The sequence below is a fragment of the Stegostoma tigrinum genome, chromosome 20 (genome assembly GCF_030684315.1).
Source record: "Stegostoma tigrinum isolate sSteTig4 chromosome 20, sSteTig4.hap1, whole genome shotgun sequence".
NCBI classification, from domain to species: domain Eukaryota; kingdom Metazoa; phylum Chordata; class Chondrichthyes; order Orectolobiformes; family Stegostomatidae; genus Stegostoma; species Stegostoma tigrinum.
Window position 1 is genome coordinate 41,686,591 of NC_081373.1, and position 22,145 is coordinate 41,708,735.

Genomic DNA, 22,145 nt, shown 5'->3' on the forward strand with positions numbered 1-22,145 from the left:
TCAATTTAAGTTTGAGAGATAATTTCCCTCACACAAAACCATGCTGACTATCCCTAATCAGTCCTTCAGAGATAGTAGGAACTGCTGATGCTGGAGTCTGAGATAACGAGGTAGAGAGCTGGATGAACACAGCAGGCCAGGCAGCATCAGATGAGCAGGAAAGCTGAATATTTTTAGGTTTGGATTTTTCTTCAGAAATGGGGGGAGGGGAATTTCAGAGCCCTCTCCCCCTCCCCACTTTCTGAAGAAGGGTCAAGGCCTTAAATGTCAGCTTTCGTGCTCCTCTCTGATGCTGCCTGGCCTGCTGTGTTCATCCAGTTCCACAACTTGCTATCCTAATCAGTCCTTGCCTTTCCAAATACACGTAAATCCGACCTTTCAGAATCACCTCCAACAACCCACCCACCACCGATGTCAGGCTCACAGGTCTGTAGTTCCCAGGCTTCTCCTTGCAGCCTTTCTTAAATAAAACACAACATTAGACAGCCTCCAATTGTCTCGTGCCTCCCCTGCGGTTACAGATGATACAAATATCTCAGCTAGGGACCGTCTGCTAGGCAATTTCTTCCCTAACTTCCCACAACATGCTGGGATACGCTTCATCAGGTCCCAGAGATTTATCCACCTTTACGTTTTCTAAGGCTTCCAGCATTCCCTCCTCTGCAAAGTGAACTGTTTTCAAAACATCAGTGTTTAATTCCTTGAGTTCTCTAGCCTTCATTTCTTTCTCCACAGTAAACACTGATGCAAAATATTCATTTAGTATCCTTCTCAACAACTGAGGGTCAAAACATCTTGAAAAATGTCCATATTAGAGGTGGTGGAGCTGGACTTCTTAAACATATAAAGGTGGATAAATCCCCAGGTGTACCCTAGAGCTTTGGGGAAAGCTAGGGACATTATTGCTGGGCCGCTTGCTGAGATATTTGTATCAATAGCTACCGATGAGGTGCCAGAAGACAAGAAGTTGGCTAATGTGTAAAGGAAAAGCCAGGGAACTGTAGACCAGTAACCCTGACATCGGTGGTGGGAAAGTTATTGGAGGGAATACTGAGGGACAGGATTTACAAGGACTGATTAGTGATCGTCAACATTGCTTTGTGCATGGGAAATCATGTCTCACTATTGAGTTTTTTGAAGTATAGAAGAGGATCAATGAGGGCAGAGCAGTGTAAGTGAGAAACAAAGTGCAGAACTGGATGAACACAGCAGGCCAAGCAGCATCACAGGAGCAGGAAGGCTGACATTTTGGGCCTAGACTCTCCTTCAGAAATGCAGTGGAAATGATCATTTTGGACTACAGTAAGGAATTCAACAACGTTCCTCTTGACAGGCTGGTTAGCAAGGTTAGATCAAATGGAACAGATGCTACATGGATACAGAATTGGCTTGAAGGAGAACACAGAGGGTGGTGGTGGTGGAAGGTTGCTTTTCAGACTGGAGGACTGTGACCAGAGGTGTGCCAGAAGCGTTGGTGCTGGGTCTACTGCATTTCATCATATTTATATAAGCGTTTCAAATGCAAACGTAGGAGGTATGGTTAGTAAGTTTGTTGATGACTCCAAAATTGGAGGTGTAGTGGACAGCAAAGAAGGTTACCTCTGAGTACAAGTGGATCAGATGGGCCAATGGGCTGAGGTGTGGCAGATGGAGTTTAATTTAGATAAATGTGAAGTGCTGCATTTTGGAGAGGCAAATCAGGGCAGGACTTATACACTTAATGGTAAGTTCCTGGAGAGTGTTGCTGAACAAAGAGACCTTGAAGTGCAGGTACATAGTTCCTTGAAAGTTGAGCCACAGGCAGACAAGATAGTGAAGAAGGCATTTATAGGCTTGTCTTCATTAGTCAGTGCATGGAGTAAAGGAGTCAGGAGGTTATGTTGCGGCTGTACAGGACAATGGTTAGGCCAATATTGCAATTCTGTATGCAATTCTGTTCACCCTGCTCTTGGAAAGACGTTGCAAAATTTGAAAGGGTTCAGAAAAGATTTACAAGGATGTTGCCGGAGTTGGAGGGTTTGAACTACAGGAAGAGGTGGAATAGACTGGGGCTAATTTCGCTGGAGCATCAAAGGCTGAGGGGTGACCTTATAGAGGTTTATATAATGACAAGGTGCATGGATAGGGTAAATAGACAAGGTTTCTTCCACAGCGTGGCAAGTCCAAAACTAGAGGGCATAGGTTTAAGGTGAGAAGGGAAAGATTTAAGCGGGACCTAAGGGACAACTTTTAGATGCAGAATGCTGCCTGTCTGGAAAGTGAAGGCTGGTACAATTACAATATTTAAAAAGCATCTGGATGGGTGGATGAATAGGAAGAGGTTGAGTGAGATTTGGGCCAAATGCTGGCAAATGGGACCAGAGTTTTTACAATATTTTCACATGTAGGAATGCAGAGGAATCAAGTATTCTAAATGCCTTCTTCACTATTTTATCTATCTGTGGCTCCACTTTCAAGGAACTACGGACCTGCACTCCAAGGTCACTTTGTTCAGCAACACTCCCCAGGACCTTATCATTAAGTGTATCGGTCCTGCCCTCATTTGCCTTTCCAAAACGCAGCACTTCACGTTTATCTAAAAGGTGTGCACAGTGGCGATTACTAGGGTGGTGGTGCTGGGAAATCTGAAAGGTCTTAAGGTGGATAAGTCACCTCGACCAGATGGACTACACTTCAGAGTAATGAAGAAGAAAGCATTGGTGGTGATCTTTCGGGAATTTGGTGTCAAGGAGGAACCCAAGAACTAGAAAATGACAACTGTAACAAACTATTATTCAAGGGAGGTAGAAGTCAGAAAACTATAGGCCTGATCTTGGTTTTTGGTAAGATTAGTCCATTATTCTTGGAAATGCAGAGCTTTGTTAAAGGGATGTCAATGCCTAGAATTCTTTGAGGTGGTAACAAGTTAGTTAAACAAAGGACATAATGGATATAATCTACTTGGAGTTCCAGAAAGCCTTTGACAAGGTGCCACACAGGAGGCTGCTAAATTAGAAGGAACAAAGGACATTGTTGCTAAGGCTGCATATGACACAAAGCGGGATAGGTCGTGTTGAAGTAGGAAGGGTACAGATGGCCTGGTTGGGCTAAGAGAGTAGGCGAAGTGAGAGATTGAATTTATTGTGGGGAAGTGTGAAGTAATGCCACTTTAATAGGAAGAAGTGGTGTGGACTATTTTCTAATGGGAAAAGGCTTCAGAAATCTGAGGCACAAAAGGGACTAGGGAATCGTAGCTCAGGATTCTTGTAAAGGGAATCGTAGCTCAGGATTCTTGTAAGGTTAACATGCAGATTTAGCTGCTAATTAGGAAGGGAAATGCAGTGCCAGATTAATTTCATAAAGTGTGAAATACAAAAGCAGAAAAGCACTGCCGAGACTTTCCTAAGCTCTGGTCAGACCATATTTGGAATAATGTTAGTAGTTTTGGCCCCATATCTAAGGAAAGATGTGCTGTCATTGGAGGGGGTCCAGAGAAGGTTTACAAGAATGATCCTGGGGATAAAGGGCTTGTGATAGGAAGAGCGGTTAAGGATTCTGAGTCTGTACTTGGTGGGGTTTAGAATGATGAGGGGGAAATTTCATTTAAAAACTTACAGGATACTGACTGGCCTGGATAAAGTAGACAGGAAAAGATGTTTCCATTAACAGGACAGACTAGGATCAGAGGGCACAGACTAGGATCAGAAGGCACAGCCTGAGTTAAGGGACAAATATTCAGAACTAACATGAGAAGAAATTTCTTCGGCCGGAGGATGGTTAATCTGTGGAACTCATTGTCATAGAAGGCTGTAAAAGCCAAGACATCGCACGTATTTAAGACAGAGATAGTTGGTTCTTGATGAGGAAGGTGATCACAGGTTATGGGGAGAATGCAGGTGAATGAGTTTGAGAAATATATCAGCCATGACCGGATGGTGGAGCATAATCAATGAGCAGAATGGCCTAAAGCTGCTCCGATATCTTAAGGTTTTAAAAATAGTTATAAAGCTTGGGAAACAAGTTTTGTTTTTAAAGATGTTAAAAACTGAAGCCAGCAAAATGCCCAATCCTCCAAATCATCCAAGAGGCTCGCTATGATGGATCAATTAAAACTTGTACATGTAAGAATTTTATTAGGGGAGACTTACTGATATTTATGCAGGAAAATGAAATTGAGTCTTCCTGCTAAATAGTTGACCTCTTTTGATTTTCAGCCTAATCAATATTCTGTTTATGTTAAGAATAAAATTATAACTGGCAGCATTAAAGCTCAAAAATGCTCTAGCTTTGGCACTGAACGTAACTTTAAACAAACATGCAGTGTAATGGGAACATGTAAACAAATAGAAGCTCATTTCAAAAAGTGTTAGGATGTCTTAAAAAAGGAATTTTTATCATGTTTGTTCATGAATCAATTTAGGAACTTTCAATATGTTTCCTAAGGCAGAGAAAAAAAATAAGTAAGTGGGGTTAATAATTACTCTTACCTGTGGCAAGGGTGGTGCAGGAGGCAGGTTGACATCATTTTGACATGGAGGTTGTTCAATAACAGGGCCTAGGATTACATTAATAGTAAGGCATGATGAATTGACACTCAAAAACAACAAATTTGAGAGAAGTACAGTTCTCAGATTAACGTACATTAAAAAAATCAATTGCCTTAATGTAAAATTAAATGCTGAGTTTAATGCAGAATGATTAATAAATATATATGCAGGGTCATCAGTTCCATATTGGATCTTGAACCAAAATCTTAAGTATAAAACAAATATTAAAACTAAAATCTTAAATAATGTTCTTACTACAGTCTCTGTGCAGGTTTATGTTGCATTCAGATATAAAGCATTCTTACTAAACAAAAACTCCTTCCACAGCTTATATTTATAGATCCTGACCTTTAAAAGATATTGCATAAACTTGAAAAAGGTGGCCAATACACTGACGGATAATAATCTATGAGATGAACTGAGATTAAATTTCCCCTCATGACTTTTTAAGAACTTTCGATTAAAAGTATTCAGTGTGGAAGCAAGTTAAACATTTGTTCGGTATAACGGTAACCCAAGTAAACACTTTGGTGGAGGCCATTCTTATATGATAAACAAATCTGAATGTTGCCTCCGATATGCAAGATATTCTTAAAATTGGATATTTTGAACTAAAAATTAATGCACGAGCTAGTCAGTGTAAGTGTTTACAGATACTCACAGGAATCCATATCCCGGGACAAGACATGTACAGAAACTTTGCGTCGTCTTGAGCCATCAACAGCCAAAAGCTCCTGCAGGATTTTAAAAAAAGGCTGTTAATCCACTAGTTACAAGAAGATAAGTGGGAATCTTAGCTTTGTGTAAGGTATGTAGTACTTTGTAAAAGAGCATCTGGGCTGAATGCTAAGATAAATCTTCTGAACAGGTTTTAAACTGATTTAGATGAACTCTGCCAAAAAAATATACAAGCCTTCACAACATGATTTGCGTTTGAACACTGGGCACTTACAAACATCTTCTTTGTTCATAGAAACAATTATTTTGTCAATGCTGATGCAAGCCCACCATTAGGTATTTGGATTGCAACTTCTTCATTATTAACATGCTTTTTATTATTCATTCATCATTATGTCAAAGTCAGAATATATTGCCCATCAAGACCTCAAGATGTAACAGTCAGTCACCTTATTGGAAAGCTGCAGTCCAAGTGATGGTGTCTTGTAAGAAGCTCCAAAACTGTTTTTTGTCCAGCAATGGGAACGTAGTAGTAAGATTAATGGACTGGTAATCCAGAGTCCCAGTCTAATTTTCTGGGGACAAAAATTCAAATCCCAAAATGGCAGATGGTGAAGGGAGAATTCAATCGAATTCAGGAATTAAGAGCTAGTCTAACGGCCACCATGGAACCATTGTAGTATTGTAAATGCCCAACTGGTTCACTAATGTCATTTGGGGAAGGAAATCTGTTTCTCAGTTAGGTGTCTGCTGACATTCTGGAGGAACAATGTGGTAGACTCTAATCTACGCTCTGTGAGGGGTCTTTTAAGCACCATGTTCAAAAGTAATTAGAAACAGACATTAGATTCTGGTCCAGACAGTGACATTCAAATCTCAACTGCATTTTAAAAGAAAATATGAAAGAACTGCAATTTATTTTAGATATATTTTTGGCACGAGACTTGGAGGTAATTTTGTTTCAGTTCAATTGCAAGGCTAATGTTGAATATGCATATAAACCTGTGTAGAGTACCATATAGTTACTAGGTTAGTAATTCACAGGTTTAGATTAATAATTGGAGCTCTAAGCTCAATTACATAAGTGTGGTTGGACATTTAAATTAGATATAAAATAAACTAATGTTGAATTTAGAAGTCCTCAGTCAGTGACCATGAAAATTATCAATTTATTACACATGAATGCTTTCTTTTCACTATCCCATGACACAGTTCCAATAAAAGTAGGGCAGTATACTCCATTCAAATGGATTTAAGCTCATTTCTCAACCAGCCCAAATAAATGTTTGAATTCCGTTTCATTGTTAGCCACAGATTGATGCAACATCTCCTCCTGCCTGCAGATGGGCATAGGAAGTAAAACAACACACACCCTCTGGGCAGTGCAAGTCACAATTCTGTAATTAAGGCAAATTGTATAGATCAAGATAATCAATGGGGCCTGTACCATATGACTGGAAGAGTTAAACATAATCCAAGGCAGCGAGTGAAGTGACTTTTCTATCCCGTGAAAGCTATACAATCTTTAAACAAAGAACTTTGGCTCAGAAGCCAGAACTCAGGAAATTGAGCACGAAACAGTAAAAGTGGTTAAAAAGCTAGGAATTTAGCTAGGCTTTTAGAAATTCTTGTTGTCAGCAGCTTCTGAATTTAGTTGCATAATAACTACTTATCTATGTTTTTAACAACTGCCCTCAGCATTAAAAGAGGTGATATACAGTTAAAGTAAAGAACAGCTCTTTGTCATTGTTTTCAGTTTATTTCACTCATACTGGTTGTGACAATTGATGTCCTTTAGTAACAATTAGATGTTCTGCCACTTTCTCGAGGAAGTTTCTGTTAGTTTTGGAGTCGTTAATGCGTAGAAAGGGCTGAGCAGCTGCTCCCTTGCTCTCACATAGGACACTGGGGTAAAACATTTCTTGGGGTCATACTAATATAACTCTCAGTAACCTAATCTATCAAAATGTTCAAGATGCACTCCAGGAAAAGAACATTAATGTTATGCTGTTGTCATTTAAGCAACTTAGTTTACAAGGGTACTCTCCTTTGGAGAGACAGCTCTTCTCCATATTGGGAAAGCCACATTTTTTTTTGTTTTCTGCATTATGCGGGATGGACAGTGACTACAATTGGAGAGAAAAGTCTTTTTGGTTTTGATCTGAACTAAATGATGTAAGCTTGAGGAATCTACTTTTCGACCACATCAAAGGATACTCCCATGTTGTTAGTAAGCCAGCTAGGAGTCTCAAGGGGACATATAATTTGACCAGAATCGGTGACATAGTACTAAACAAATCTGAACATTAGGTACCTATGAAAATCTTCCAGCAATAATTCAGTGTATAGGACATTAAATTCAACCTCTTTACATTTAATCCAGGAGAGGCACTCTGTCACATTTGGTTCACCATCTCATTTAAAATAAATTGCATCTCCCTTGGTGTAACTGGAACCAGAGATGACTCTTGAAAGAAGAAGTTACTATCTTTGTAATTGCCATCGTCAAGACAGGTTTCAATTGGAAAAAAAATTGCTTGAGCTCTTAATATCAGATTTCTGAAGGGCAAATGATAGAAGACAATATAAATAATACCACATATAGTGGGGACTGGGGAGGTCTGGCAGATTTAACATAAAAATTGAAACAGGAATACAGCTTTGACAGTAGGAGGAAAGTTTGATAAACCTGAAATCGTAAACATAAGCCAGAACTAGGGCAAGAATGAAGAGAAAATAAGGTATCACCAGAACAGGATTAATGGTTTAAAATTTAATGATGGTGGCAAGGTATATTAAAATTGTACAGAAGGAATGCACCTTCAAAAATAAAACAGCATAAAGGGCTTTTCTCTTTGCAAACAAACAAACCAAGGTTATTGCTGAAGCAAGTAGCAAAATAATAGGATTGAAGGACGGAAGGCATGTCTTTCTCATTCCTTTTTAAAGGGGTGGTGGCAGAAAAATCTGAGAAAAAAAAGTGGGCAAATAAAGCACCTTCCAAGATACCTATAAACATGACTGTGTCACGATAAGAAACTGGCCTTTTATGTTTCATTGCTGCATCATAATTCATATCTGTGTGAGATTGTTGAATAAATGGTACTTTGTCCTGATGGAGTCTTCAAACTTTGCAATTGTGGAACCACTAATTCCAGTTCAATTAATATCAATGACTGACTTGTGAAAAACACAAAGAACAAGTTAATTTGCATTTCTGACTACTGATCTACGCTGGCAGAAGTCTGCCAGCAGCCAATCATAAAAGGAAGAAACTAATTTTGTGTACCATATAGCATCAACAATATTAAGCATGTTCTTAATATGCAGAGCACATACAAAAAAGTTATTACAAGGCTTATAGAAGAAAATAAAGTGACCGACATAAATTGAGTACGGACAGTGTTAAATTGTGTTGTACAATCAGAGGTACTATATGAAACATGCACTTCAGTCTAGAAACATTTTGCTATCACTCATATTTAATGTCTGAATCTACTGATTATGTATATTCACAGCATATTGGAAAAAAAATTACAAATGGAACATAATAAATTGCTCTTCATCTCGGTCAGAAATTCGTATCTCGATTACTGATGGATTGTTACAAACATGTATTATTTTTTGGATAAATGGCATGCATACTCAATCTTGCAAAAACATCATGTGAACTGTAGGCCATTTGACAAAGTAGAGCTTCAAAATAACAACCAGTTCGGATGCAAAAAACGTCAGAATCTGAAATGCAGCATTACATGTGGGAATGTAAGCAGATATTTGCTGCAGCGATGAGACCTGGCAACAATTCAAAATGGGTGTATTAAATTGTTGGACTAAGTCAGTGACTGTGTGAATCTCAGAACAGTACATCAATTCCTTCTGTTAGGTGAGCTGGTGAAAAAGCAGCTGGATAGTCATTTTTTACACAATACAATGTTAATAATAAATGGAAAGTTTTGTTTTGCGGGGCGAGCTGGGGTGTAGAGAGAACACTGAATGAGGTGTTGCATATATCATGAAAGCATGGTTCGTGGATTCAAAGGATATTGACAGCACATGTAGATTAACAGTTAGACTATCCAGATTGGTACATGTTAATGGTGAGATACTATGAAAATTAATCTTGTAAAAGATGACTGGCCAAAACAGCTTGACACTATTCTTGGAGAACACACAACATTGAGGGCCGAAGGGCCTGTACTGTGCTGTAATGTTCTATATAAGTAAGGAGTTACATTCAAACACAATCATTTAATTTCTCACTCAAGCTCATGGAGTCCAAGACATGAATCTGTAAATTTAAATTGGATTGTGCGTCAAAGATTGCTGTTGTTGCTAGGTAACGGGTTGACTCATATTTTATATTTTCATCTTTCATTAACGTGCAATCTGTCACTCTGGCATCTGAACACATATTAAATTATTCTCTGATAAGAATAATTGTATCATTTGGGCAAAATATTGCAGGGCAATACAAACATTCAAAAAATTATATTAACACCAGAGGACAACCATGCCGAGATTTGAATCCAAACTTGCTACAAAGGTTACATGCTGAATTAATGATTGTCAAGGTCTTTTTACATAAGGAACCGTTAAATAACAGCTGCTGTAGCTAATTTAGTCAGTTCAAAATGACAGATGTCATGCTCATTTAATTGTAAGCATGAAATGTGGTACACCTTTTGCGCTATGCAGACCTTAGAATCCATGTGAGCGAGCTCCTCCTCAAAAGACGCTCATGTATTTCCAAGAATTGCAACCTGTAACTTGTAATTAACATATTTTCTCTGTACGGAAAAACCTCAGTACTCATATCTGAGGATCTTGACAAGATAGAAAGAAGGAATGTTACCCAGGTCACTGGTTTGGTGCAAGTCAAATAATGTTTGTCCTCTCTCCTCAATCCCAAAAATACATACACACACACATCAGTGATGTTTTTAGGTATCATGACATTAAGAGTCACGATTATCATGTTTATTTATGTTTTTTCACATTAAAAGCCAATGATCATACAAAAGGTACCTTTCAGATTGCAGATGAGCAGGAGAAATTTAAATGTTGGGCACATGGGGATGGGTGGGGGATACACAGAAACGGTGGATAGTGTTGAAGGAGCTTCTATGGTATTGACGCACGGAGTGGAAATGTGATGGGGCAATAGGAGAGATTCTGACTTGATAGAGGTGTACAAAATGATCAGAGGTATAGATAGACAGCCAGAGACATTTTCCTAGGGTGGAGGTAGCTTTTATGAGGGGACATAGTTTTAAAGTGAAAGGAGACAGCTATCGGAGAGACATCAGAGGTAGGTTCTTTACTCAGAGTGGTAGGGGTGTGGAATGCATTGCCAGAGAGAGTAGTGGAGTCGGCCTCATTAGGGGCATTTAAGCGGCTATTAGAAAGGCATATGCATGATAGTATAAGGTAGCAGTGGAGGTTAGATAGACCTCAGGTTTTGGGTAAAAGTTCGGCACAACATCGTGGGCCGAATGGCCTGTACTGTTCTATCTTCCAGATGTGCTGGGCCTTGGAAACACGAAGAGTTTTATACAGTATGCATGGCTCAACAAAAGTGACATTAGGAATGCTGTCTTTTTGGAGCTTGGAAGCACAGTACAGGTACTATATACAGGGATTATGATCTTGGGAGTATGGGGAACTAAAGGGTTATTGAATCTGGAACAACAAGAAGAGGGAAACTCAACACAGGGAGCACAACATAAGTTTATATTACATAAGATTAATTGGGAGAGAAACAGGCCATTTTCTACTGTCTAGGAGCAAATTACTACAGATACTGAAATCTGTGCTCCCCTCTCTGCAGCCCAGTGAGACTGTCAGTTCTTTCTAGTTTGGCAACTAGACATACTATTGTTCTGCCATTCTCGCATTCCGATCACTTAATATGAACTGTTGATGTAGTTTCTCTCCAGCACTCTACACCCCACCATACTGCCGGCTATTGCATAAATGCTGCTCCCTTCCATATTTTACTTCAGGTCTGAACAAGTCATCTAGACTCAAAACGTTAGCCTGCTGTCTCTCCAGGGATGCTGTCTGACCCGCTGTGATTCCCAGCATTTGTTGTTTTCAGTACATTTTTCAATATCATCTGGCATTATGTTCCACGTAAGCCTTCTTTGATCTTACCACGACAAATCTGTCATTGTAACTCTCTATTCCCTTCTCGTACTAATGCTGCCTTAGTTTCCCATTAAATGCATCTATGATTCACTTTAAGTAATTGTTGTGATAGCAAATTCCACATCTTCAAACACTTCACTGAAGTGGTTTCTTCTTAATATAGTATGGAGCTGGATGAAGACAGCAGGCCAAGCAGCATCTTAGGAGCACCAAAGCTGACGTTTCGGGCCTAGACCCTTCATCAGAAAAGGGGGATGGGGAGAGGACTCCCTTGTCCGCTCCACACTCCCCTCCAACCCCACCACACCTGGCACTTTCCCCTGCAACCACAGAAGTGCTACCCCCGCCCCGACACCTCCTCCCTCACCCCTACCCAGGCCCCAAGATGACTTTCCACATCAAGCAATGTTCACCCGCACATCCACCAATGTGGTATACTGCATCTGCTGTACATGGTGTGGCTTCCTCTACATTGGGGAAACCAAGGAGAGGCTTGGGGACCGCTTTGCGGAACACCTACGCTCGGTTCGCAATAAACAACTGCACCTCCCAGTTGCGAACCAGTTCAACTCCCCCTCCCATTCCTTAGACGACATGTCCATCCTGGGCCTCCTGCAGTGCCATAATGATGCCACCCGTAGGTTGCAGGAACAGCAACTCATATTCTGCTTTGGAATCCTGCAGCCCAGTGGTATCAATGTGGATTTCATCAGCTTCAAAATCTCCCCTCCCCCAACTACATCCCAAAACCAGCCAAGCTCGTCCCCGCCTGCCTAACCTGTTCTTCCTCTCAGCTATCCCCTCCTCCCAACTCAAGCCGCACCTCCATTTCCTACCCACCAACCTCATCCCACCACCTTGACCTGCTTGTCCTCCGCGGACTGACCTATCCCCTCCCCTACCTCCCCACCCATTCTCTCCATATCTTCTCCTCTATCCATCTTCGGTCCGCCACCCCCTCTCTCCCTATTTATTTCAGAATTGTCTCCCAATCCCCCTTTTCTGATGATGGATCTCGGCCTGAAATGTCAGCTTTTGCGTTCCTAAGATGCTGCTTGGCCTGCTGTCTTCATCCAGCTCCACATTTTGTTATCTCGGATTCTCCAGCATCTGCAGTTCCCATTATCTCTGATCACCATTTAACCTCACTGCAAACCCTCTTCCAGGATGCCTAACCTGAAGAAGCTACCCTCCTTCCTCCGGGCCAACCTCAGGGGATCTCTCTCCCACTGCAACTCTCGTCGTCTCTTTGGATTTGGAACTGCTCGACCACGTCCTGAAGCAAACCAGGTACTATAGCCACATCACCTTCCTCAGCACCTGCCTACGGAACCAGATCATCCCCAATGGACTACAGTCTACATTCAAGCCTTCCCAATTTGGCCCCAACCATGACCACATCCACATCCAGAACACTGAGACCCTTCAGAAGCATTTCTCCCGGCGAGTCCTGAAACACACTTGCAGCCATGCACCAGCATCTCCAGGCACTGCAATCCAGCCTGCCCCAGCTCACAGCCTCTCTCTCCCAGACCTGCAAAGGACCTCTCCTTTTTTTTTAAATCCTCCACAGGATCCACAAACTAAACACACAGTTCTACTCAGCTTTACTGTACACCAAAAACCGTAAGTATAACAAACTCACTGGTTCCTGCTACCTTCAACAGGATTCCTCCACTTCCCAAATCCCCAGCCTGTCCCTGCACCTCCCCCACAACGTACTCGCTGCCATCGGCCATAAGGCCATGGCCGGTGAACCTACCGATAACATCACATCCACCACTGCCGGGCACACCACGTCCGGGATCGCAAACGGGACCACTGCTGCGGCCACCGCCTCCTCTTCTACTACTTAGACCACTAACACCACTGTCACCCTGCTGCCGCCGCCCACCGCGCTCCACCCACTGCCGGAACTCCGCCCCGCCCACAACCTCTACACAGCCAGCAACCCCAGAGGAGACAGCCACACTGAGCCCTGCCGAATTTGCGCCATCCTCACAGGCCTACCCCTGACGGAAGACAAACGGTCAGTCCTCAGCCAAGGGGCTCACCTTTGTCCCCCTCCACCCACACCTCAATGAATACCGGTCACGCCTGGACATCAAGCAGTTTTTCCGCTGCCTCCGCCTCCACGCTTACTTCTCCGTGAGCCTAACCCTCCCTCCACTGACCCCTTCACCCGCCTCTAACACAAGCCCTACTCCTGGACACCACCCTCCGGCTACCTACCCTCCCTCGGCCTCTTCACCTCCAACTGCCGTCGGGACATCAACTGTCTCAACCTCTCCACCCCTGTCACCCACTCCAACCTCTCCCCTGCAGAACGTGCAGCCCTCCGCTCCAATCTCAACTTCCTACAAAGGGGATGGCTGCGAGTACCTGCATGGGCCCAAGCTATGCCTGCCTCTTTGTACGTTATGTGGAACTGTCCCCCTTTCGCACCTACACTGGCCCTAAGCCCCACCCCTTCCTCTGGTACATTGATGACTGTATTGGCGCTGCCTCATGCTCCCACGAGGAGCTTGAACAGTTCATCCATTTCACCAACACCATCCACCCCAACCTTAAGTTCACCTGGACCATCTCCACCACATCCCTCACCTTTCTGGACACCTGTGTTTCCATCTCAGACAACCACCTACAAACCAATGTCCATTGCAAGCCCACCGACTCCCACAGCTACCTGGAATACACCTCCTCCCACCAACCTTCCTGCAAAATTTCCATCCCCTATTCCCAATTCCTTCGCCTCCGCCGCATCTGCTCCCAGGATGAGGCATTCCACTCCCTTACATCCCAGATGTCCTTGCTCTTCAAGGACCGCAACTTTCCCCCTGCAGTGGTCGAGAACACCCTTGACCGTGTCTCCCGCACCTCATCCCTCATACCCTGCCCCCGCAATATCCGCCGAAAGAGAATCCCCCTAGTCCTCTCATGCCACTGCACCAACTTCCGGATACAACGCATCATCCTCTGACACTTCCGCCAACTACAATCTGACCCCACCACTAAAGACATTTTTCCAACCTTGCCTGCCTTCCGGAAAGAACACGCTCTCCGTGACTTCTTTGTCCGCTCCACACTCCCCTCCAACCCCACCATACCCGGCACTTTCCCCTGCAACCACAGGAAGTGCTACCGCTGCCTCGACACCACCTGATTTCAGACAGGTGGTATTCAACATTTGTGGTCACATTATCAACAAATGTTCCATGGCAACCATTTCTTGAAGTGGAACCTGAATCATAAACTTCAGGTCTTGAGGCAGGGATGCTAACACTGCACTATAAAATCTTCTCTTCGTAAACATACTTAGGCATTTTTGGTATCCTTCTGGATTCTGTAAATCTTCTCTCATACCATACCTACCATCATTTTAAAAAAAATATAAAGCAGATCTGCAGACAGTAAGCACCAATATTGGCTTAGTAGACATTTGGCATAATTTTCCTACTTTTAAATTCCAAGGGATAAAGCCCAGTGCTTAACTTGATTTTTAAGAATAAGCTTTGCTAACCAATGGCACAAATTTTAACAACTGCTGCATTTTATTCCGAGGTTCCTCTGTTTCCAAACAGGAGCTAAACTCTCACCCTCTGACTCATGGTGAATTTTTTTATTCCAGTCAGAATGTACTCCCTCACATCTATTGGCATTGAGCTTCAATCATCAACTAATAATCCATTCTGCAAGTTTATTATTGTCCTCCTGTAATATGTTGCAATCCTCCTCAGTAGTGATCATCCTCCTTCAATTTAGTGGCGTTTGCAAATTCAGAGATTGTGACTTAAATTCCAAAGTCCAAATCATCAATAAATTTCATGGTAAACAGCTATGGTCCTAGCATGGATTGTTGTGGAACATCACTTCCCACCTTCTGCCATTCTGAAAAACTAGCCTTTATTCCCCCTTCCCGCTGTCTTGAAGCCAATCTATTCTGTCTCTTGCTACATGACATCACACTCTCTAACCTTATTTCCTATTTCGTTACAGGGCATCTTACCCAAGCCTTTTTAAAAATCCAAATAAATTGCAGCTGCTGCACTACACAATCTACTCTCTGTTACGCTGTCAAAGAAGTTTGGACAAGCAAGATTGTTCCCAGTGCAGTTTGTTTTGTTCTGAGATAGTCTTCTGTTCTCTGTTGGTAGAAATTCCATTTTTTTTGACCACTGATATTAACCTACCAATTCTGTAATTTCTTGGGCACATTCTGTTCCTTTCTCGAATATAGGAATTACATTGGTAATCGGACACTTGTTTGGCATTGCAGCTTTTCCCAATGAATCATTAGATATGACTATCAACTCTTCCATGCTCTTTTAAACTCCTGATCCAGGTACATAGAATCCACCTGGACCAGGAGTTTTATCTTCTGATTGCTATGAGCTAATTCAGTGCATCCTTTAAATATATTTTAAGGACACTTCATATGTGATTCATTTAAAGCCATGCCTATCAGTATTATCGCCAAGGTAAATAGTGAAGCAAAATCAATTCAATATTCATACCACCTCTCTTATAGTTACCTGTGCTATAATTCAGTCATTTCCTTAATGGTCTTATTCCATTTTTAAAAAAAAATCGACTTGCCTACAAAATATTTTACTATTTTATTTCATGTTCCTCAACTACATTATGAGCAACAGTCTCAAATATTACAACACTTGGATGAAGTTTTGAACATAATTTTAAAAAATGACTTGTATTTATATGTAGTGTTTTGCAAGTCCATGGACATCACAAAAGTGTTTTATAGCCCATGAAGTGCTTTTGAAGCAAAGTCACTGTTGAAAGTAAGAAGTGATTAAGATAATCTGTTTTGTGATATGAAAGGTGAAATATTGGCCAGGATACCAGGAATAATTTCCCAGCTCTTTGAAACAATGAGATAGCAACTTTTATATCTACTCAAGCAGGCAGCCAAAAGAAAGCAATTTCTAATAGTGCAGCAACCTCTCTCAGCACAGCATTTCCCCATTGCTGCACTAGAGCCTCAGCCTTGAGTCTTGTATTCATTTTGTAGTATGAGACTTGAACCCAGACCCCTGTAATTCAGAAGCATGATTATACCAAACCGAATTATCCAGAGCTGTCACTCAAAGAGAAGGAAAAGGAAATAAGAAATGGAAATGTAATATGGTTTACATGGTGTTTTTCATACAGAGCATATCCCCAGGTGCAGGTGACTAAATAGTATCTTGATAGTCCAGGAAACTACAACAGATTATTGTAAAAAATTCATCTAATTCGCTAATTCGAATGAAGGAAATCTGCCATTCTTACTTGGTCTGGCCTGTGTGAGACTCCAGATCCACAGCAAACATGGCTGATGCTTAAATGGCCTCTCAAATAATTGAGAAAGCCAGTTGTTCAAGGACATTAGGGATGACAACAAATGCTGGCTTTTCCATTAATGCCCATGTCCCTTCATAGAATAAAAAGAGAAACTTTGGTGAAAGAGCTGTTTTTTTTTTAAAAAAGGAAAGCGAGAGGGACAGGCAAATAACTTTCACAGAGGCAATTCTTCGTGGCCAAAGAGGGAAAATGAAGCAGTACGTCAGGAAGGGTCTTGAAACAGTTCATGAAAATCTGGCTATGAGGGAAACTGTATGATGTAGAATTGCAGAAGTGTTAGAGGTGTCAAATTATTGGAAATGAAAGCCAGTATGCTTCCAACCCCACTGAAGTTCTGAAACAGTTTTTAGGGCCAGATAAGGTGTCATGGCTTGAAGTCCAGTCACAGTAGGAAGGCATTACTCAAAAGATTTCCCTTCCAATAATCTTTTACAATTAGACATCAGGTGATAGTACCTGTCATCTAGTTGTACGTGAAGTGTTCCAAAAGGTTATGGCAGCAATGAGGTAAGACAAACTATTTTAGGTTTAAAATAAGCTGAAGAACTTATAGGACACAAGATATATTTCTGCACGACTGTGAAAACTCTGAATAAAATTATGTCTCCCCACTATCTCATCTTCAAACCATTGAGTCTGCCCAGGCAAACTCAATCTCAACAATAATCAACAGTCCTCACAGAATCCCTACAGTGTGGAAACAGGGCCTGTGGCCCAACAAGTCTATGCTGACCCCTGGAGCATCCCACGCAGACCCATTCACCTCTAACCCATCTAAGCTACATATCCCTTAACACTATGAGCAATTTAGAATGGCCAATCCACCTAACCTGCACATCTCTGGAGCGAGGGAGGAAACCCACGCAGACACAGGGAGAATGTACAAAATCCACTAACAAAGTCGCCCAAGGGTGGAACCGAACTGAGGTCCCTGGTGCTGTGAGGCAGCAGTGCTAGCCACTGAGCCGCCCCACTGTCTTGGATATTTTTAAAAGTTGGAATACTGATCTTAATAGTGAGCAAATTACATTTAAGTGCCCAAAAAACTGGGGCTGGGAATCCTGAAGGACTGCCAGAATCCGCTTCAAAGTTGGAACAGAGCAAGTTGGGTGGCAGCTGGAGGAGGATAGAAGAAAGGAAGGTCATATTTTGGAGCATGACAGATAACAGTGGAGGGAATTTCCCCACTAAGAGGAATATTGACAAAGAAACAAACAGTAGGAACTCCTAAGTAGGTGGTTATGAACAGGGCAACAGCACATGACACTGTTTATATCGAGATGCTAATAGGAAAGCTACACACATCAAAGGCCGAGCAGAGGAGAGTACTTGAGAGAGAAGATTGTGAAAAGTAAAATAAGTTATTTTCATGAAGAAAAATGCTACAGATGTTGTTACTTGACAGGTAGTAAACATGTTAGATTTAGCCTTACTAAGTTACATTTGGCATCCCACATCTACAAACTTTATAGCTACTTTCTGAAGTTTCAAGTTAATCAGGAAAATGAAGCACCATGGAACTACAGAATACAGATAGCTATTACTTAAATTACTTTGTTGTCCGAAAAGCCTTGCCGTTTAAAATAAATATTGTCCGACCACCAAAACAAATGATTGTTTTAACTGAATTGTAAAGTTTCAAGCACATTTCTCAGGGGCCAAATTAAAAGCTACTGTCATTATCAAACGGGACTAGGACATTATTTCATCACATGATTTGAAGGTAGGCTTTTTATGCCTAAATTATGCTTACACAATAGGTCATAACACCATTTACAAGGCTTAAATACTTCTGCAGAACTTGACTATCGCATAATTTGTTTTACCTCTGAAATTCAATGAATTTTTAAGCGTTTAATGTTTTGGTCCAAAAGCATTATTGTTTTCCAAAAACAAAGCATCTGGGAAAGAAAACCAAAATGATATACTTGCATCAAAATCCAATGCTAGTAATTTTGAGGTACCTTGTATGATGAGGGCAACATTGCAAATGGAGAAACTCAAAGACCAGGTATGCTGACTGCTTTTTACAAATCATGTGAACAGCCATGCTTCATATCAGGTTCATAGCAATATTATAACACACCCAAGTTAGCTAAACCACTCACGGCAGCGGACAAGCTCCTGTTACAAATCCTCACTTTTACAATATGTGCAAATATGACTTACTTTGCAGAAATTTACTATATCTTCTTTAGTCAGTGTCTTCAGGTGTGCTACTTCTATGTTGTCTGCAATCACAAAATAAGTAATAATTCTTATACATTTCCAACACCAAATAGTTTAATATTTTGATGTTATAAAGTGCATTCTCAGCCTATTAGCTTAATTATGCTTTTCATAGTAAACTAGTTTTATAAATGTTCTAATGAAACTCTGCCTCAATTATGAAAGCATAATTCAGATTGTGTAACTAATTAATTGAAAGTGGCATAACAAATCACATGAGTTTTCAAACAAATGCAAGATACTGATATTTAGCATTAGACTAATGTTAAGTTACTGTTTAAAAAACTTTTTAAAACAATGCAACTAGAAAATCTGATAAAATTATGCCAAAATTGTTCTGTATTACAGATACTCAGCTTGAAGTCAGAGTACCTGTGCATTACAGAATCCGTGGATACCTTCCTTTAGAAGAACTTTCACACAAACACAAAAATTTCAGCTAACTTCACAGAAGAAAAACCAGTGGCTATGAAGTGTAGTGTTTTGAAGTTTATAAGCTGTTGCACTTTTATAGACCACTTTTCTCTTCCTTAGCTCCACATCCCTCCTTAAAACCAATTGGATAGAAAATCAAAAGTCATCATAGACTCCTTCTGATTATGGCTACAGATTATACTTCCTTGTTAAAATAAGTGTGTTAATTTCTCCCCTCTTTGGTAACTGGGCATCTGTTACTGCAGGGCAATTATTTAGCATGTGGAGACAAGACAAACAGAAGAGGGCTTCAGAGCAACAACTTTAACTGGCAAGAGGGAAATGGAGTTCCACCAATATGGATGCTGGGACCACAATTCTTCATTCTTTCTATTAAATGATTAGAACTCAGCAATTTTAAGTAGGTTTCAGACATTTGCAGGTGGCACCAAATTATAGCAGGGTTTATGCACAAAACTGTAAATGAATACAAGACAAACTCAATTTGCAGAATTAACATATTAATTTTCATGTAGATAAGTGTGATGGAGCACATTGCCATTGGGACAGTAAAGCCACATAGCTGCTTGAATAGTAACAGACCAAAAAGAAAATACACAAATGACTAAAAGCAGCACAAGTTAACAAAAAGGCAAATCAAACACTGGGAGAAAGCATGAACTGCAGATTCCCGAGTCAGAGATAACAGAGTGTGGAGCAACACAGCAGACCAGGCAGCATCAGAGGAGCAGGAAAGTTTACAATTCTAGTCGGGACCCTTTTTCAGAAAATGGGGAGGGAGAAGGGAGGTCAGAAATAAATAGAGCAAGGGTGGGGCTGGGGTAGGAAGGTGTACTGGTGATAGGCAAGTGCAGGTAGGGAGTGGTCGGTGAGGTGGGAAGGGTGGAGAGAGAAGATGGACAGGTTGTGTCAGGTGAAGGAGGTGGGGATGAGAGGGAGTATCAGTTGTGGGATGATGCCAGGGGGTGGGGAGATTTTGAAACTGGGGAAATCAAATACTGGGATTATTTTTATAGCCAGAGTTCAAAAGCAATGAGGTTAGGTTAAACTGTATTGAACCTTAGTAATTTCACTAGGGGAATACCTACACAGATCTGGTAGAAAATATCATCTTGAACCACTGAAGGAAGTGCAATATTGGAATACAGATTACGGCGCACAGGTCAATCTTTTCAGTGTTGAAAAATCTTTCAAAAACATGATCAACTTACATGGATTAGTAAAATGTGAGCTGCCAGTTCTGGTGAAGTTAGTCACCATTTAAAAGGGAATAAAGACTGCAGTTTAAATTAAATCAACGTCACATTTAATTTGGTGAAATAATTCCAGCAGGATTTTCCAAACTACAAGCAATGTTTTAGTTGTCGAATTCATCATTTTCAGGTTCTAAAAAAAGTTCTGGCATTTGCCCCAAGTGACTTTCGTTATGGCTTCATGGTAAGGATACCACTCGGGATCATGCAGATTCATAGACTCATACTGTGCAGGCAAGGCCCTTCGGCCCACTGAGGCTGCACCCACACAACTACCACAAGAAGTTTGTTAATCTCAATTTCCTGCACTAGAGCCTTTTTTTTTATCCTATTCATTTCATGGGATGTGGGCATTGCTGGCTGGCCAGCATTTCTTGCCCATCCCTAGTTGCTCTTGAGATGGAGGTGGTGAACTACTTGAACCACTGCATTCCTCCTGCTGTGGGTTGATCCACAATGCTATTAGGGAGGAAGCTCCAGGATTTGGATCCAGCAACAGTGAAGGAATGGTGATATATTTCCAAGTCAGGACGGTGAGTGACTTGGAGGGGAACTTGGAGGTGGTGGTGTTCCCATATATCTGTTGCACTTGTCCTTCTAGATGGAAGTGGTCGTGGGTTTGGAAGATGCTGTCTGAGAATCTTTGGTGAATTGCAAATTGTAGGTAGTACATACTGCTGCTGAGCGTCGGTGGTGAAGGGAGTGAATGCTTGTGGCTGTAGTGCCAAGCAAGCTGGCTGCTTTGTCCTGGATGGTGTTAAGCTTCTTGAGCTTTGTTGGCACTACTCTCAACCAGGCAAGCGGGGGGTATTCCATCACACTCCTGAGTTGTGCCTTGTAGATGGTGGGCAGGCTTTGAGGAGTCAGGGGATGAGTTACTTGCTGCAGTATTCCCAGCTTCTGGCTCTTGTAGCTACGCTGTTAATGTGGTGAGTCCATTTGAGTTTCTGGTCAATGATAACCCTCAGGATGTTGATAGTGGGGGATTCAGTGATGGTAACACTGCTGAATGTCAAGGGGCTGTGTCTCTTATTGGTGATGGTCATAACCTGGAATTTGTGTGGCACTAATGTCACTTGCCACTTGACAGTCCAAGATACTGCCCAGATCTTGTTGCATGTTAACATGGACTGCTTCAGTATCTGAAGAATCACGAATGGTGCTGAACATTGTGCAATCATCGGTGAACATTCCCACCTCTGACTTTATGATGGATGGAAGGTCATTGATGAAGCAGCTGAAGATAGTTGGGCCGAGGACAATACCCTGAGGAGCTCCTGCAGAGATGTCTTGGAGCTGAGATGATCGACCTCCCACAACCATGACCATCATCTTATGTGTCAGGTCTGACTCCAACCACTGGAGCCTATGCCCCCGATACCCACTGATTCCAGTTTTGCTAGGGCTCCTTGATGCTACACTTAGTCGAATGCAGCCTTGATATCAAGGGCTGTCACTCTCACCTCACTTCTGGAATTTAGTTCTTTTGTCCATGTTTAAACTAAGGCTGTAA

General features: G+C 41.5%; 1 protein-coding gene across 1 annotated transcript in view; it reads right to left on the reverse strand.

Annotated features, from left to right (window-relative positions):
• Positions 1-22,145, reverse strand: part of ide (insulin-degrading enzyme) — a 142,951-nt gene that overhangs the window by 4,367 nt on the left and 116,439 nt on the right. The window contains 3 exon segments of the mRNA XM_059653122.1: positions 4,467-4,534; positions 5,188-5,260; positions 18,885-18,946. Of these exon segments, the coding sequence (XP_059509105.1) occupies positions 4,467-4,534; positions 5,188-5,260; positions 18,885-18,946 (203 nt within the window).